This window comes from Lipophrys pholis, assembly GCF_963383615.2.
Source record: "Lipophrys pholis genome assembly, chromosome: 2".
Classification (NCBI taxonomy): Eukaryota; Metazoa; Chordata; class Actinopteri; order Blenniiformes; family Blenniidae; genus Lipophrys; species Lipophrys pholis.
In genome coordinates this window covers 38,785,405-38,804,569 of record NC_137636.1, presented here as the reverse complement: position 1 = coordinate 38,804,569, position 19,165 = coordinate 38,785,405, and the positions used below count along the sequence as shown (strand labels likewise).

General features: G+C 45.3%; 1 protein-coding gene across 1 annotated transcript; it reads right to left on the bottom strand.

Annotated features, from left to right (window-relative positions):
- Positions 1 to 7,138: 7,138 nt before the first annotated feature.
- Positions 7,139 to 16,564, bottom strand: LOC308106739 (dynein regulatory complex subunit 4-like; the record flags this gene model as incomplete). Its single annotated transcript, XM_080458648.1, has 8 exons — positions 7,139 to 7,162; positions 13,048 to 13,329; positions 13,409 to 13,564; positions 14,486 to 14,679; positions 14,764 to 14,818; positions 14,906 to 15,106; positions 15,788 to 15,985; positions 16,550 to 16,564. The coding sequence occupies 8 exons, from the start codon at positions 16,562 to 16,564 to the stop codon at positions 7,139 to 7,141; spliced, it is 1,125 nt and encodes a 374-aa protein (XP_080314774.1).
- Between the last annotated feature and the right edge of the window lie 2,601 nt (positions 16,565 to 19,165).

Sequence of the window (19,165 nt, the reverse complement as noted above, 5' to 3'; positions counted from 1 at the left end):
ACCACTGCACACCACCACCAGACAATATCACTCCACTCCAACTGGGCAAGAAGTGGTGCAATAACTATAATAATCTATAAGAACGTATTTACTATGTAAAATACATCCACCCCCATATTCTGTACATGTCCACACTTATAGGCACCGTGTGCATATTTTCTATTATATTGTATTTTTATCTGCTTTTTTTTTAGTTCCTGCTATGTGTACTTCTTTCTCTGTACTGTCCTGCTGTACCACTGCACATTTCTCCACATGCGAGATAAATAAAGGGATATCTTATCTTATCTTATGTGCTTTTAAATAACCAGAACATATTTGGTGTTTGGTTCCTTCAATATCAACTGGTCCTAAAATTTGTCCTGGTGACCCGTCCCTCTGAGGAGAAGACACCTGTCTTCGGGGGACACTTGCCCTTGGATTGTAGGGCGTCCCTCCATCACAGGTTTTACAGTATTGTTTATCACAGTCAGAAGGAGATGTTTTCATACAGTAGGTGTTAACTTCTTTAGTTAGATTTAGTTCAGTCTGTCTGGAGGAATTACTGATGCTTCCTTTAGAACCTCATTTAGCCTAGGAACCACTGATGCTTCCGTTAGAACCTGCTTTAGCCTCAGAACCACTGATGCTTCCTTTAGAACCTCCTTTAGCCTAGGAACCACTGATGCTTCCTTTAGAACCTCCTTTAGCCTAGGAACCACTGATGCTTCCTTTAGAACCTCCTTTAGCCTCAGAACCACTGATGCTTCCTTTAGAACCTCCTTTAGCCTAGGAACCACTGATGCTTCCTTTAGAACCTCCTTTAGCCTCAGAACCACTGATGCTTCCTTTAGAACGTCCTTTAGTCTCGGAACCACTGATGCTTCCTTTAGAACCTCCTTTAGCCTAGGAACCACTGATGCTTCCTTTAGAACCTCCTTTAGCCTAGGAACCACTGATGCTTCCTTTAGAACCTCCTTTAGCCTAGGAACCACTGATGGTTCCTTTACCAAAGGAGACCAGCTCATGTTCCCCCACAATTCCTTGCGGCGACAACATTTAAAGGAACCCGCTCATCGGAGCGTTCAGGGAAACTCAGGATGACTGAAAAAGGAGCAGATCATGTAAGTTACCAAAGCAATAATCTGCCTAGAACCACTTGAAATCATCTAGAACCCAGAGGAACTTTTTGTAGTTCATTTTCAGAAACTTGTAGTTCTTTCCCCACCATGACGTCACTAACTAGAGCCGCCGTCGCTTTATTATGACGTCACTAAGTGAAAGTCTGACTGCCTCACCACCGTGATCTCCTTTACTAACTCCTTTAGGAAGTCTCCTAACACCTTTACTAACTCCTTTAGGAAGTCTCCTAACACCTTTACTAACTCCTTTAGGAAGCCTCCTAACACCTTTCACTAACACCTTTAGGAAGCCTCCTAACACCTTTCCTTAACACCTTTAGGAAGTGTCCTAACACCTTTCACTAACTCCTTTAGGAAGTCTCCTAACACCTTTCCTAACTCCTTTAGGAAGCCTCCTAACACCTTTCACTAACTCCTTTAGGAAGCCTCCTAACACCTTTCCTTAACTCCTTTAGGAAGCCTCCTAACACCTTTCACTAACTCCTTTAGGAAGCCTCCTAACACCTTTCACTAACTCCTTTAGGAAGCCTCCTAACACCTTTCCTTAACTCCTTTAGGAAGCCTCCTAACACCTTTCACTAACTCCTTTAGGAAGCCTCCTAACACCTTTCACTAACTCCTTTAGGAAGTCTCCTAACACCTTTACTAACTCCTTTAGGAAGCCTCCTAACACCTTTCACTAACTCCTTTAGGAAGCCTCCTAACACCTTTCCTTAACTCCTTTAGGAAGCCTCCTAACACCTTTACTAACTCCTTTAGGAAGCCTCCTAACACCTTTCACTAACTCCTTTAGTAAGCATCCTAACACCTTTACTAACTCCTTTAGGAAGCCTCCTAACACCTTTCCTGAACCCCGTGATGTCATCCAGGGGTTAAGGTGAAGTCCATAGATAAGGAGATAGGAGGGACAATTCGGACATACCCTAAGCCATAAAATAAAATAAAACTTGCAGAGGAAACACTGTAAAATGTCTAAAAACAATAACATTGTACTACAGCTGGGCGACATAGTCATTATGCTGTTATTGCATCTTTTGTTTTTTCTGTTAATTTTCTTTGATGCATATTTGTTCAGGAGTGAAATATAATTTTACTAATCCAAGCTGTGTGTTATCAAGGTTAAGTAGTGCTATCTTTAGAATGGTACATTTGACTACTGCTGGTTTATTCTTTGCATTTCCATTACATACACTAATAGTGTGTATACTAAGTTTTGCTGCTGTAGGGAAGTAGAAATTGTGTTTTGTCATTATTGTTATTATTACTCAGACGACATCAACGTGGTGTGAAAAAGAGTTCACTTTATTAATCACCAGCTTGACAGGAACAGATATTCAAGTGTCCATGAAGCACCGAGAAGGCACACTCAATGTGGCTTCGTCTCCAAAACTAGAAAAATACTTTCACTTCTTCCCTCTGGCTGTCATTTGCCACAGTTTTCACTCTGCCCCCTGCTGGCAAATATAACTAACTGCACAAACAGAAAATGAACACCTGATGTCGAATGAAATATCAACTAAAAAGAAAAGCATTATAAACCCACGTGGTCTTTCAGGTGCCAACATGATGTTAAAAGAAAGAAGGGAGCTGTTGTCTTGCTGATTCTGTCCCTTTGCACTCCCATCCTACCTACTGAGGCATGATGGGATATGTTGTAGTCTTGTGAGGATTGCATTTGTAAACAGTGACGGCAGGAGCAGCAATTAATGGTGACAGAGATTCCATTAAGAATGGCTTTTATTTAAAGCAACACAGAACATAATAGCGGAGAGGCTGTTCTTAGATTCACAGGTCAGCAGTGAATCCTGTCGAGTCTGCAAGAGAAACATTTACATCAGTTGAATATTAACATGAAGACAAAATGAAACCTCCGAGGACCTGGCGTCCACATATGTGGACTTCACATTTTCAGGTGTCTAGACCACAATACTACATTTTGATGTACAAGGGCCTGGTGTCCACTTACGAGGACATCATACTACCACTCAGTGGTGGAAGAAGAGTATAACACATTACAGGTTGGATTCAAGATGGCTGACGATACACCCAGAAGTTTCTTCGGCCACTTCCGATCCAAACGTCGACCAGGTAAAGAATTCAATCAGATTCCACGGCTGATTTTTGTTCAGAGATATATATACAGTATATATAGATATATATTTAGATATATAGATATAGATATATATAGATAAGTGTTATTGAAGTCAAATGTCACAAAAGTTAGTAACTGTAAGGACTTACTGTAAGGACTTACCATGCTGTTATACATGATGTACACGTATGTGTACAGAAGGACTTAGTCCTAATAGTTTTGTTGAACATGTCCACAAATGTGGACAGAGGGAATTCATTTTGAAATTGTATTTTGGGATGATTTTGGTAGAAAGAAATAGTTTAATACAGTACAAGTAGATATGGCATGTTTTATAAATAAATCTACATAGGTTTTTATTAGATTTTTGCAATGATGTTTTTTTCCAGAGTATTATCCTGCCTCACAGGTACTGGAGTTGCTTGGGTGGAGACAAGTCAGAGAATATCAAGGATATCGTTCAGATCGGGACAATGACAGATCACGCCCTCCCAGGCGTCGCTCTCGGGCACAGCAAGATGAGGATGACGTCTCAAGCAATGTCCCAGAAGAGACAACACCAGGACCAAGCCCTCAAGAACGTTTCCATTGATGAGCAGATGACTCCATTCACAGGAGCTTGTCCGTGGTGACGATATCTGCCAATGAAGCCAAACCCAGTTGGCATTAAAAACTTTGTGCAACAGCAGATGGTATTGTGCTGGACTTTGACATTTACCAAGGTGCACATGCACTCCAACCTCTGGTTCTACTGGTTGAAGAACCAGAGGATCTGGGTTTGGGGGGCTTGGTGATAGATTGTCAGTCTCAAACCGTGCGTCCGAATACAAAAGTGTCTTGTGATCGGTTTTTCACATCCATTCGAGGTGTGGAACACATGATGAAGAAACAGGTCCATCTAACTGGTCCAGTTATGAAGAATCGGGTCGCTGCAGCAGTGCAGAAGCTACCCACTGACAAAGAAATGAAAGCAGACGGAAGAGGTACCTCAGCCCAAGTTACCACTGAGGATGAGTCGTATGACAATAAACTGGTATTGACGATGTCAAGAATGAGATGGGACAAGAGAATGAAAAGATATGTGACCATCTCACGACCAAGTATTATCTGTGAAAACAACTCCAAGATGTGTGGGGTTGACCTTGATAGAATGATGAGTTCCTATCGCATGAATGGCTGTACAAAGAAATGGACACTGCTGATGCTGAGGCACTTTACCGACCTGGCTTTAGCCAACAGCTGGTTACTGTACCCTAAAGACCTCAGTGGGTTTGGCACTTCAAAGAAGAACATCATGCAGTTCCTTGAATTTCGTATGGAAGCGGCCATGACCTTCTTGGGTCACATGACAATGACAACTCTGACTTGTCAGAGCAGGAAGATGGCCCAGATGTTTCGGTCCAAGGGAAACGGTGTCCAGTGGAGGCAGTGCCCCATGTCTCAGTCCGCAGGACGGCTAATGCACATCGTCCAGAGGTGGTAAACATGAAAAAATGCAGCCCGGTCCAGAGCAAAAGGCTGCTCAGGGAAAACTCCAGTGCATTGTGTTCCATGCAAGGTGTTCCTCTGCTTACAGGCACATCGTAAATGTTCCACAGCCTTTCACACAGACAGTAGGTGTGAAGCTGTTCAAATGGGAAAGTTTGAAGGAGCAGTTTTGGAAAGCAAGTTAAGTGTTTCATGTTTCATGCCATGTTCAAAAATTGGCGTTAATAGTTTAGAATAGTAACAAAACATTTAGAATGTGTTTTTACTTTATTACAGGCATATGTTTTCCTGCAGCTGTTAGCAGCACTACAAGTTAACTTTACTGATCAAAAAGGAAAACTTGTTTCTCATTTTGGTTTTGCACTGAGGAGAAATCATGTTTCTCAGAAACTACATCATGTTGTAAGGGTCTGTGTCTTTGTGTGTGTTCGTCAAGTCCGCGTCTCACACTCTATGTTCACTTCCTGCTTTATTGTGTAATCCTCAGTCTGTCACTTGCTCTTCCTGTAATAATATAATTCTCTGTTTTTACAGTCATCAGGTCCCAATTTGTCAGGTCTATAACCCCCTGTGTGTCACCTCATGTTTCTAACTAACCAATGGCCTTCTCCCTCTTTGTGCTCCCATTGTTGTGTACCACCTGTGTCCACCCCTTCCCAGTGTATTTAAACCTAAAGTTACGTACGTAACTACGGTTCTATGAATCCCGGATGACCGCCAGAGGTAGTGCTTTAGCACTGGATGAGCAATGTCAACAGTGTCATGAGGACTCCCGATACCCACCTCACACACTGGATGCTGATAGAGTGACGCCCAAGACCGCTCCCAGAGGAGGAGGCGTAGCCACGTTTACTCTGTAGAATCTGGTAAATGTGCTGGGTGAGGTCCACGAGGCGGCAGCACAGACTGCCTCAATGGGTACCCCCTTCAGGGCAGCTCATGAAGTAGACACACTCCTCGTTGAGTGACATCTCACCCTGGATGGTGGTGGGGGGAGCACTGGCCATGTAGGCATGCGTAATGATGTCCACCACCCAGTGGGATAGCCTCTGTTTCGACAAGGCCCTGCCCTGCCTAGGGCCACCGTAACAAACAAACAGCTGCTCGCATCGGCGTATGCGTGATGTAGCGTTAATGTGAGTCTCCAGGGCCCGAACTGGCCATAGCAGTTCCGAACTTGTTCTCATATTGAGTTTGGGTGGAAGGTGCCAACGCGTTCAGGATGGTGGCTCTTACCGCATCGTTACAGTCCTTCAACAGCAGGTCGGCCCCTGCAATGGCCAGGCCCACAGCTGGAGATGCCCAGGATCCGGGTGCCAGATCTGATCCACCACTTGAGAGAGGAGATCTCTCTCCTCCTCTCCATGGCTGACGGTGACAGAGCCTGCACAGCAGGGCAAACCAGGTCCTCCCCGGCCACCGAGGAGCCACCAGCAGCAGGCTGTGGCCCTGCTCGAAGACCCTGTGTAGTGTTGGCATGATCAAGGGCAGAGGGGGAACGCATAGAGCAGCCCTCGTGGCCAGTTGTGTGCGATGGCGTCTTGCCCAAGGGGGCTGGAGGTTTCCGTCCAGGAGAACCAGAGGGGGCAGTGGGCTGACTCCTCCAAGGCGAAGAGGCCTACCTCTGCCTTTCCGAAAAGTTCCCGGAGGTTTTCCACCACCTCGGGGTGAAGCCTCCATTCGCTGGGCAGGGGTCCCAGTCGAGAGAGGAAATCCAACACTTGGTTCTGTTCCCCCGGCACATACATTGCTCTCAGGCTGGCCAGCCGGGGAACCGCCCAGCCTAGGAGACCCTCTGTCACCCGCAGTAGCTTCAGTGACCTGGTGCCCCCCTGGTGGTTTATTTGTGCCACCGCCGCCATGTTGTCCGACCGGACAAGGACGTGCCTTTCTTTTATGAAGGGCATAAAGTGTTCCAGCACGTTTATGTGCCTGGTGCTGTCCCTGGCCGACCACAGGGCCCGCACAGTCCGCTTCTGCCATACGGCGTCCCAACTTGCCGGGCAAGCGTCCACCGTCATCGTCTCTCTGCAAGATGGAATGGCGCCCAGGGCGACCCCCCTCGCCAGAAATGACCTCTCTCCCCACGGGGTTAGAGATCAGGCACACCTCCAGGTAACCTTGACCCTCCGAGGCCTCCACCTGCATGCAGGTGGAGGCTGTTGATCCATATCTGGAAAGGCCGAAGAGCCAACAGGCCCAGTAACCCGTGATGCCGCTGTCAGTTTGCCTGCAAGGCTCAGGAACTGAATGTGAGGCAATGTCCTGCCTACCCTGAAATGGGACCGGGAGGAAAGGATGTCGTCCACCCGTCCGGCTACTAAGCTTGCCGTCATGGTGACGGCATTCAGGTTGATCCTCGGATATGTAACCCACTGGGAGGGATCCAGACAGCTCTTCTTCATGTTCACCCGTAGCCCCAGGCGGGCCACATGGGTCAAAAGCCGGGCTGTTTCTTTGGCTGCCACAGACCAGTGAAGACCCGGGGAGAAAGGGACAGTCCGAAGGGCAGTACCCTCAACTGATAGTGACAGCTCGGTGTTTGACAGCTTGGGAACTTTTTTGATATTGCTACCAAGACGAGTTCTGACAACCCGGAGTGGCTCGCTTTTAGCCTGGATCCGAGTGTCAGCGGCGAAGACAGCAATAGGCTCCCAAGGAAAGCACCGTCGATGGAGGGAGTTGAGGAGATAAAACAGGCTCTCAACTTCATCACAGAGGAACTTTCTGCTGTTAGGAAACAGCAGAAGAGCATCATGGATCTGCCAAGAACTGGAGCTGAAAACTTTTGAGTACACCGATTACAACATTCTGGACTTGGAACAGGATCTAGACCCGAACAATAACTCTTTCTCCACCATTAACAATACCTGCTGCTACTATACAGAAGATCAATACAACCAGGAGGTCAAATCTATGGGTAAATTATCAATTATTCATTTTAACAGTAGAAGCTTATATGCAAATTTCTAAAAAATTAAGGATTATCTGAATACTTTTTCACAACCTGTCAATATCATTGCAATATCAGAAACATGGATGAATATTGAAAGAGGAATAAACTTTGAAACGGAGGGTTATAAACTCACATATAAAAACAGAGGAAACAAAGGTGGTGGAGGAGTGGCTTTATATATAGATAAAACATTAGATTTTAAGGTTCTAGAGGGAATGACCACTGTGGTGGATAATGTTCTGGAATGCTTGTCAACTGAAATTTTTATATATTTATGATATGTATAAGGTTTCTAAGCTACTACATTTTGTACTGTTTGCTGATGACACTAATATTTTTCACTCAGGGGATAATAAAGTACAATTACAGGAGGAAATAACTACAGAAATGAACAAATTAAAAAAATGGTTTGACAGCAACAGATTCTCATTAAATTTAGGAAAGACAAAAATATTGCTATTTGGCAATTATAAAATGAGCAGAGGTAAAAATAAAAGTAGAGGGGGTAGAAATTGAGAGAGTTCACGAAATTAAATTTCTGGGGGTATTTATAGACGACAAAATGAGCTGGAAACCACATATCAAACATATACAGAGTAAAGTCTCAAGAAACATCGCAGTACTGAATAAAGCAAAGAACTCCATACTCTATACTGCTCACTACTCTCCCCTTATTTGCAGTACTGTGCTGAAGTTTGGAGCAACAACTACAAAACCACATTATCTTCAATAAATACCCTTCAGAAAAGAGCAATAGGATCCTTCACAAAGCCGGTTATCAGGAACACACAAACACAGTATTACTCAAGCTTACTGACAGTGTGCAGTACCAAACAGCACAAACACAGTATTACTTAAGCTTACTGACAGTGTGCAGTACCAAACAGCACAAACACAGTATTACTCAAGCTTACTGACATTGTGCAGTACCAAACAGCACAAACAATGTTCAAAGCAAAACATCATCTACTACCAGAGAATACTCAACAATTGTTCAAAAATGATGAAGAGTCACAATCTAAGGAGGAAATGTAACTTTAAAGATTTCGTAGGACCAGAAAAGGGTTTTGTCTCTCAGTCTGCGGGGTGAGAGTACTGAACAGGTTTACTGTGGAACTGAAGTAATGTCCAAATATGAGACAGTTTAAAATGCTGTATAAAAATATGATTTTCAAAAGGTATGAGGATGAAGAAGGTGCGGCCAGTCACTGGGTATTTTAGGGGCAAATGTCTCGTTTATTTTGGATATTTCTATTGTTCGTTTCTTTCCTTGCATTCATTAGTTTTGCTCGTCTCGCTTGTAGTGTTTGTGTGTATTGTTTGTGTGTATTGTTTGTGTGTATTGTGCTTGTATGGTACATGGAGATTTATATGTGGGACTGTACTTGTGCAAAGGGATGAAGGTATTAGACGATGTGTATATGTTTATATATAGTTCTTCTGGACCTTAGTACTGCATTTGATACTGTCCATCATAATATACTCTTAAGGAGATTAGAAGATGCCGTCGGCATTAAAAACTTAGCCTTAAACTGGTTTAAATCATATTTATCTGACCGCTTTCAATTTGTTCATGTAAATAACAAATCTTCAATACATGAAGGGGTCCTGTGTGGAGTACCACAAGGCTCCGTCCTCGGACCCAGATTGTTTAATCTCTAGATGTTACCACTCGGAAATATTATTAGGAAACACAACATTAACTTTCATTGTTATGCAGATGATACTCAGCTCTATTTATCAGTTAAAGCCAATCAGGCCGACCAACTTGTTAAACTAGAGTCCTGCCTCAGGGACGTTAAGTCCTGGATGTCTATCAACTTCTTAATGCTCAACACATCCAAGACTGAGGTTCTAATCCTAGGTCCTAAAAAGCTCAGGGATTACTTTTCAGATAGTCTGATTACCTTAGATAATATTACCTTAACCTCTAACAGTGATATTAGGAACCTGGGTGTTATTTCTGATCAGGATCTGTCCTTTATGTCCCATGTTAAACATGTCTCCAGGACAGCCTTCTTCCATCTAAGGAATATTGAAAAAATGAGAAACTTCTTGTCCTTCAAAGATGCAGAACAAATGCTTCCTGCCTTTGTGACTTCAAGATGAGATGATTGTAACTCCCTAATGTCAGGATGTCCAAACTCCTCTGTTAGGATCTTCCAGCTAGAGCAGAACGCTGCTGCAGGTTTACTAACCAGAACTGGAAGAAGAGAGCACATCTCCCCAGTCTTAGCATCCTTACACTGGCTTCACATCAAATCTAGAATAGAATTCAAGATCCTTCTGATCACATCTAAAACTCTTCATCACCAGGCTCCGTCCTATATGGAGAAACTTCTAGAAGGGTCTCACCCTCCACGAGCCCTTGGCTCTGAGGATGCAGGACTGTTGGTAATCCCTAAAGTCCTTCAAAGTAAAAGAGGAGGCAGGAGTTTCAGCCATATGGCTCCTTTACTCTGGAATCAACTAGCAGCCTCGGTCCGAAGGGCCCACACCATTAGTTTATTTAAGAGGAGACTAAACGGCTTCCTCTTTGATAGAGCTTCTCATTAGGAATAAAATAGGAGCACTAAGTTGAGCTGCTCTAGGCCTAGACTGCTGAGGGGATTTCCTCTCTCCCGTTAAAGGGAGGAACTCTACATTTGGAGCTTCTGTTTCTTGTCTTTCTTTCTTTCTCTCTGTGTAACAACATTACTGGAGCCACCAGATCCTGACAGGAGGGGAGCAGGATCCAGGGGATCAGACCCAAGACTCACAGAGTGGAGTTACCACGGTCCTACTACCCGACCCCCCCACAGCACCGGGACCCCCCCACAGCACCGGGACCCCCCCACAGCACCAGGACCCCCCCACAGCACCGTGACCCCCCCCACAGCACCGGGACCCCCCCACTGCACCGGGACCCCCCCACAGCACCGGGACCCCCCCACAGCACCGGGACCCCACCACAGCACCAGGACCCCCCCACAGCACCGTGACCCCCCCCACAGCACCGGGACCCCCCCACTGCACCGGGACCCCCCCACAGCACCGGGACCCCCCCACAGCACCAGGACCCCCCCACAACGGCACGGCCCTTAAACTCCAGACTGAGATTGGTTCATCATCAGACCAACGCTCATCAGAGACTTTTCTTAGTATTTGTACTTCTCTGGCCTGTCTGCCTCTCTCTCTCTCTCTCTCTCTCTCTTCTATTCCTCTCTCTCTCTCTCTCTCTCTCTTCTATTCCTCTCTCTCTCTCCCTCTTCTATTCCTCTCTCTCCCTCTTCAATTCCTCTCTCTCTCCCTCTTCTATTCCTCTCTCTCTCCCTCTTCTATTCCTCTCTCTCTCCCTCTTCTATTCCTCTCTCTCCCTCTTCTATTCCTCTCTCTCTCCCTCTTCTATTCCTCTCTCTCCCTCTTCTATTCCTCTCTCTCTCCCTCTTCTATTCCTCTCTCTCCCTCTTCTATTCCTCTCTCTCTCCCTCTTCTATTCCTCTCTCTCCCTCTTCTATTCCTCTCTCTCTCCCTCTTCTATTCCTCTCTCTCTCCCTCTTCTATTCCTCTCTCTCCCTCTTCTATTCCTCTCTCTCTCCCTCTTCTATTCCTCTCTCTCCCTGTCCTATCCCATGTACTTCTCCCCCCAACCGGTCAAGGTGGATGCCCCCCCCCCCTTCCAGAGTCTAGGCTCCGCCCCCTTTCTTCCTGAGAGGGACTTCTTCCTGGTTTCCTCTGTTGCTTGTTCCATCTGCTGCTCTGGAAGGTTTAGTTGGGTTCTGTTGTTCTCTATCATTGTAAGAGGTTCTGGAAGGTTTAGTTGGGTTCTGTTGTTCTCTATCATTGTAAGAGGTTCTGGAAGGTTTAGTTGGGTTCTGTTGTTCTCTATCATTGTTAGAGGTTCTGGAAGGTTTAGTTGGGTTCTGTTGTTCTCTATCATTGTAAGAGGTTCTGGAAGGTTTAGTTGGGTTCTGTTGTTCTCTATCATTGTAAGAGGCTCTGAGATGTTTGTTGATGTGATTTAGAGCTTTACAAATAAAATTGAATTGAATTATATGTAATAATGCATTTAGCACAAGTGTTTAATTAGCTGTGCATATATTATAGAATGTTAAGTACATCTTACTCACAGCATACGCGTTATGTAAAATAGAACCTCTGTTGACTTTGTCGGCTCGTCTTGTCTCCATGTCGCTCTTGTGTCCCCTGCGTTTCCTCGTTCCCTGGACTTCTGTACAATAAACCTGATTTTATGGAACTCTGAGTCTGTGCTGGGGTCCCTCCTGCAATTCCTTGACAGAACAAGCCGACCATCATGGACCCAGCGGACTCACCCAGATCCACTTCACATCACTGCTTCAGGAATCCCTGTGACCTGCCCAGGACGACGACGGCCTGTTTCCCCTGTGACCTGTTCCCGTCTGGCCTGTTTCCCCAGTCCTCTTGAGCAGCAGGTTCTCTAGGTCCTGGTCACCCCCCTCAGTCTGTAGATTCCAGTGTCAACCCCCCCCCCCCCCCCCCCCCCCACAGACTGTAGGTTCCAGGACCACCCCCCCCCCCCCCCCCCCCCCCCCCCCCCCCAGTCTGTAGATTCCTGGCCCCCCATCCCCAAGTCTGTAGATTCCAGTCCATCCCACACCCCAGCCTCTAGGTTCCTGTGTTCTCCTCCAGTCCCCCGTGGCCTTTTCTTTGGAGGCAACTGTGGCCTTCTATTTGTAGTCCCCGTGGTCTTCTGTCGGGAGGCCCCCATGCCCCCCCTTGTCTTTGGGCCGTCAGGTGCCGGCCCTTGAAGGGGGGGGGTACTCTCAGGTCTCTGTCTGCCCCTGTGTGTCTTGCCTCATGTTTCCAATTAACCAATGGCCTTCTCCCGCTGTGTGCTCCCATCATGGTGTTCCACCTGTGTCCCCCCCTCCCAGTGTATTTAAACCTCTCTCCCTCTATTGTCCTGGTCGGCTCGTCTTGTCTCCATGTCGCTCTTGTGTCCCCTGCGGTTCCTCCTGTTCCCTGGACGTCTGTGCAATAAACCTGATTTTATGGAACTCTGAGTCTGTGCTGGGGTCCCTCCTGCAATTCCCTGAGACTATTAGCCAAAATAGAAAAGAGAAATTAACATCGCATGCCTTTTAAGAGTTCGGGTGTTAGGAGGTTAAAGTAACTGCATGTTTTCATCTGGGGAATAAACCGTCACGTTCATACAGAAATATATGTTCAGGAAATACCAAACCACAAACCTTTTCTGTTTTTGACGGCAGTATTTGAAGAGTCAAAACTCTCCTACAAAAGAAAAACACACATTTCTTGGTTATGAATGAAACGTGGGCCTCAGGAAGTCTTAGAACGATGTGAATTCCATGGAGAGTCCGTGGTTAGAGGACAGTATATATGAGTGAGGAGAAAGTGTGAAGCAGTACCGGAGCTTGGCCAGTGATCCGTCTGAGAGCAGGGGGGTCCAGGTTGGAAGCTGAAAGCGTTGAGCTGAGCTGAGCCTGCGTCTCCTCCACACTGAGGGCCGGCGCCTGCACCTCCTCCTCCAGCCTCAAGCTCTCCACATCGGCCTTCTGCTGCATCCTCTCAAGAAGTGTCCTCTGGATTTCTTCCTTCTCCAGCTGAAGCTTGTTGAACTTCTCTAGAAGTGCCTCCTCCTCTCGTCTCATAGCCGTCAGCTTCTTGATCTTGGCCTTGTCGAAGGTGTCCTATCAAAAGTACATAAACTGTATGGAACAAGGCTCATGCTGCACAGCAGAAATTACAAAGGCACATAATGACACTGACCGTTTTCTCAGAGTAGTATTTCATTTTCTTCTGAACACCAGATTGTTTGTTTTCCTCTTCTGTGACCAACTCTTCAAGATGTTTGTTTTCCTGCAGGAGAGTGCTCAGCTCCTTTTCCTTACGTTCCTGCACCTTCTTCTTTTCGCTGATGCTTTTCTAGAAAATGTCAAAAAAAGACAGAAAAACATGCACGGCATGTAAGAAAAGACAAAAGCGAGACCTGATCCACATCAATGTCAAACATGATCACAGTCGATGATGTCTTATCATCACATGAGTAAGAAATATTTATCTTTTCTTTTATTATCCAGTCTCAGATTTGGCTTTTTCTTTGCCACTCTGCCCTGAAGGCCGGCATCCCGGAGTGGCCTCTTCACTGGAGAGGTAGACTCTGGCGTTTAGCGGGTACTATTTAATGAAGCTGCCAGTTGAGGACCTGTGAGGCGTCTATTTCTCAAACTAGAGACTCTAATGTACTTCTCTTCCTGCTCCCACTTCTCTTCCTACTCTGGTTAGAGCCTGTTTGTGCTGTTCTCTGGAGGGAGGAGGACACACCGTTGGAGGAAATCTTCACTTTCCTGGTGATGGAATAGCCTTCAGTTCTAAGAACCAGAACAGACTGTCGAGTTTCACATGAAAGTTCTTTTTCTGGTCATTTGGAGCCTGAATCCACCACACATGTGATGCTCCAGATCCTCCAGCTGCTCAGAGGAAGCTCAGTTTTATAGCTTCTCTCAGCAGCTAAACTGTTTTCAGCTGTGCTAACATGATTGCTCAAGGGTTTTCTAATCGTCCATCAGCCTTCTGACACAACGAGCAACACATTGGAGCATTAGAACACTGGAGGGACAGGCCTCTATACACCTCTGTAGGTATTGAACCAACAACCAGACATTTGCTGCTAGAATAGTTATTTACTACATTAACAATGTATAGAGTGTATTTCTGATTACTTTAAAGTATCTTCATTGAAAGAAACTGCTTCTCTTTCAAAAATAAGGACATTTCTAAGTGAGCCCAAACTGCTGAACGGTAGTGTACGTTTTGGGCATCAGGAAGTTAATTCTGTGTTCGTACCATCAACTTCATGACCTGCATCTCCTTGTCCCTGATGTCCTCGGGCCCAATCTGGAAGGTTTGGTCCGTTTCTTCTTGCAGAGCAGCGATGTGGCTGTTCCACGCGTGCTCCCTTTCGCTGATCGCCGTCTCCCTCAGGTGTTCCTGCTCTTGTTGCATCAGCAGGAACTCTTTCGTAGACTTCTCTGCAAGTTCTGCTCAAAACGTGGGACAAGCATCAGTTTTGTGATTTACTCTCACAGCACGAGATGCTGAGTCTGAACTCTAAAACCATTTACCTGCCAAAGCGTCTTCCCACTTCTTCTTTGTGGCAGCCATCTTTTCATGGTGTTTCTGTTCAAATCAAGCGGTGGTTGGCGTTCAGATGATCATTTAGTTCATACGTCTTGGGGAACATTAAGAGAAACAAAGCATACAAACCATTTTCAGTTCCTCAACAAGGGTTTCATACTGGAGGCTCTGAGTATCCACCATGAACTCCCAGGTTTCCTGGTGAAGCTCCTTCTCCACTCTGTCTTGCTCTTTGCGCTCCACCTCGCCAGAGACGACAGCATCTGCTTCCAGCTCACAGATTGTGTTCTGGTGCTCGAACAGCAGGTGTTTCATCTTCTGTTTGTTCACCTGGGAGGAGACACAAACCCCCGACCAGCCATACAATGAATTCAACATGGAACACTGCCCTCTCCTGGCAAACTCGTCCTTTCACTCAAGTATTGAGGATTGAGAAAGGAATTGTCAGCAAAGCCAAGAGCACAACCTCAAACTACACCAATGATGTTTAAAGCAATAAACAACCAACTTCCTACAAATATCCAGAGCTTGTTTTGGAACAGAGGTGGAGGTTAGAGGTGGAGGGGATTTAAAGTTAAAACACGGCAGATTTGCCACAACGAGAAAGTCCTTCAGTCTTGGGATTGGTGGAGTGTGGCTGTGAAACAGATTGGAGGCGGAGCTCAGGCAGCGTCCAATCACGAGCCAGTTCAACAAACAGCACAACAGCTGGTTTTCCCAAAGTACTGGGAGGACGAGCTGGAGACACTGGTGTAAAGATGATTGATGACTGATTGGCTAGTTTTCTGGTTAATTTGGATGGATCCATATGTTTAGTAACCAGTGGGGTGTAGAATGACTGATGGAGAAGGGTGGAGAAGGGGGAGGAGGAGATAAACCGAAGCTTCGTCCTGCTCCTTTTGGGATCTGCTATTATTGATCTATTTACTTATTTTGTTGGTTTTGCTTTGCTCTGTTTATTGGTTTTGTTCATGTATTTTGGTTGTTAAGTTATTTTCTGTTGGTCTTTACCTTGACCTCTGCCTGCTGATGAGCCTCATCCTCTTCCATTTCCTTCTCCAGGTTTTGCAGCTCTGCCTTGACCTCTGCCAGCTTTCTCTCTTGGACTTGGCTGAAGCTCTGGTTCATGTCTCGCTCCAGCTGGAAGTAGTTCCTCTCTTCTCGCTCTCGGTCCAGATCTTCTCGGAGGCGCACAATGAACTCCTCCAGCTGAAATACAGAGAGCGGCGGTACTGCAGGCTTAGCACAGCGACAACATGCTGACGTGCTTATTTAGATTCCTTATTGAACAACTAAGTGCTTTTATTGTTCATCAGAAGCAAAAAGCTTCATCCGGTGGAGTTTACCGTAGTTTACCTGCCTCGTTTTGCTTCATGAAAATGACCAAGTCTTTAGGACATTTTAGACAGAGATTAACAGAAGAACAAATTATGATGGAAGATTTGCATTCTATCGTTTTCATTATGAAGGAAGGCAGACAGTTTTTTGATTACATTTTTTCTAGATTAATTATAAAACCATCAAGTTAAAACAAATTACTTGATGATACTTAAAACTATAGCTCATCAACTTAAACTTTGACCCCAAGCCACACAGAAATATAGCTATTAATCCTTTGGCTTATAACTTTCTCTTTAAGGCAGTTCATATCAGCTGATTTCTTTAAACCATTTAAATTACATCATCACAAAGTATCAAATACACACTACTTAAAATGACCTGTTTTGATAGTACACAGTACAAGTCCAGAAAACACATGTCCAAGGCTCTGACCTGCTCCATGGACATTTCGTCCTTGGTCAGTCCATTTAACAGTGTCGGTGTCTTTTCCTGGGCGGGCTTTTTGCTGGAGCCTCTCTTTTTGGGTGGCTGCAGAGAGAGGGACAACATCTCATATTACACTCATTTAATACACATTTCAATGAAATACCATTTGGCTATGAGCAATAGGGTTTCAAGAAAATGGCCAGTGTCTTGCCTGTTGGGCAGGCACAAGAACAAAACACACAAAAACCTGAATGTTGAATCAAAATGAAGCTTGGCATTGACCGGAAGTGAACCTGTCATAACAGCTATGACGCTTTACTTTAAAGAAATTCTTTTAAACTACACTTGGTTTACCATCTTATATTCTACAAAACGAGCCTCAGAGACAGTCAATGTCCGTCCCGCCAGGAAAAGACCAGAGACTAGATGATCTGTGATTAAAACCCGGGGCTCCTCCGGCTGCTGCAGTCAAACACATGTTACCATGGCGACAGGCGAGCACACACCACCAGGGGGCGCGCGCACTAAAAACACATGACGGCCATGAACTACATGACAGGGACACTTGTGGTTCTCATCAGGACATAAGAAACTAGTCAAAAGAATCCCATGAAGACGTTACTGTCATGGCTTCACAATCTGCTCACATCACGTGACTGCAGCCCAATTGTTTTATGTAAGCAGGGCTTGACATGAAGGATTTTGACATTACACATTAACAGAATCATTTCAGTTACCTTAGAATAGTTGAAAACAACTGTCTGTATTATATACAAGTACTGCATTAATAATTTAGAGGGAAGAATTAAATTCTTGACTAGTTTTAGACAAATCAATTGTATTATAATACATTAAATGATATTATTCAGTGACTAGAGTACACCAATAAAGACACAAACCTGATGCAGTAATGTAGAACACAATCTCACAAAATCTGTATCCAGTTTGTCGCTAAAATATTTTGATGATCCACGTTTTTTTACTTTTGATCTGATCCTGATACCCAAATTTGTTTCTGCTGATATTATCCTGATAGCAGAGCTGTTTGCTTTAATATTAATATTATTATTATTATTGATTTTATATGAGGCTGTAATAAACTCCTCTCTACAGTAAAGTATGAAATGTACTAATGTATACATGTACTCTCTCTAAAGACAACTTGAGGTTAGTATCAGGTCAGAAAAGGAAGCAGTACAAAGTACACTTGCCCGAGCAAAGCTTTTACCAGCCCCGGACGGTGGGACAGTCCTTAATGTGGAGCCCTGCTGAGACCCAAGTTACAAAAACACACGTAAAACTAGAACCCACTGCTGTGTGAGTGTGATTTATGTCCCACTGAATAAGGAAGATGTCTCCTCACTGTCTCCTCTCCTGTCCTGCCTTGAGGACATTAAAACCTGGATGGTTTTCAACTTTTTAAGTTTTAATGACAACAAAACTGAGGTGATGGTGTTCGGGCCCAGTGGCTCCTGTGAACCCCCTCTTTTTGACCTGGGTCCCCTGGGTCCACATGTGAAGCCAGTGGTTCTGAACCTGGGTTTTAGAATGGACAGTGATTTTAAACTGGACTCTCAGATCAGGGCACTGGTTCAGTCCAGCTTCTTCCACCTCAGAAGGTAAAGGTAAAGACCATTCTGGCCCAGCAGCACTTTGAAACAGTAATCCAGCTTTTATTCCGTCCCGGCTGGATTACTGTAACGCAGTACTTTATGTTGGAGTCGGCCAGTCGTCCCTCGCTCGTCTCCAGTTAGTCCAGAACGCTGCAGGACACCTTCTACCTGGAGCAGGTAAGACGGAGCACAGAACCCCGTTCTGGCGTCTCTCCACTGGCTGCCTGTGCAGTTTAGAATTCGTTTTAAGATTCTTTTATTTGTTTTTAAATCTCTGAATGGTCTTGCCCCGCCCTCCCTCTCTGAGCTGCTCCACCCCTACACCCCTGCTCGGTGCCTCCGGTCAGCTGATCAACTTCTTCTGGAGGTACCGAGGTCCAAACCAAAGCTCAGAGGGGACAGGGCCTTTTCTGTTGCAGCCCCTCTGTTGTGGAATGAGCTCCACAGTCCCAGAAAGAGTCAGCTGCAGTGTCTCCATGGCAACAGACGGCGATGCCATCAACCTTCTATCTCCTCCATCAGGTGCCTCTCCCAGCTGCTTTATATGGGAAATGTTTCACCGTTTTTGTGCGATTTGTTTTGGAAACGGTTCTCCAAACAGTAATGACAGTCACAGCACACTATTCCCTGAACGTTCCATAGGTTTTGTTATGCTCTTTGAATCTGGGCTTCCAACGGCCCGGGACTAGTTACCAACAACGAAAATGGCGGAAGAAGAAAAATAAAATTAAACAGCCACCTGGTAATCTCTGCTGCTTGCCTGTTAGGTCGACAGACATGAAACAAAACTGACCACTGAATTAAAATGAAACTTGGTATTGATCGGAAGTTAACCTCTCATTAGAGCGCTGGCCAGTGTGTGTGTGTGTGTGTGTGTGTGTGTGTGTGTGTGTGTGTGTGTGTGTGTGTGTGTGTGTGCGCATGTGTGTGTGTGTGTGTGTGTGTGTGTGTGTGTGTGTGTGTGTGTGTGTGTGTGTGTGTGTGTGTGTGTGTGTGTGTGTGTGTGTGT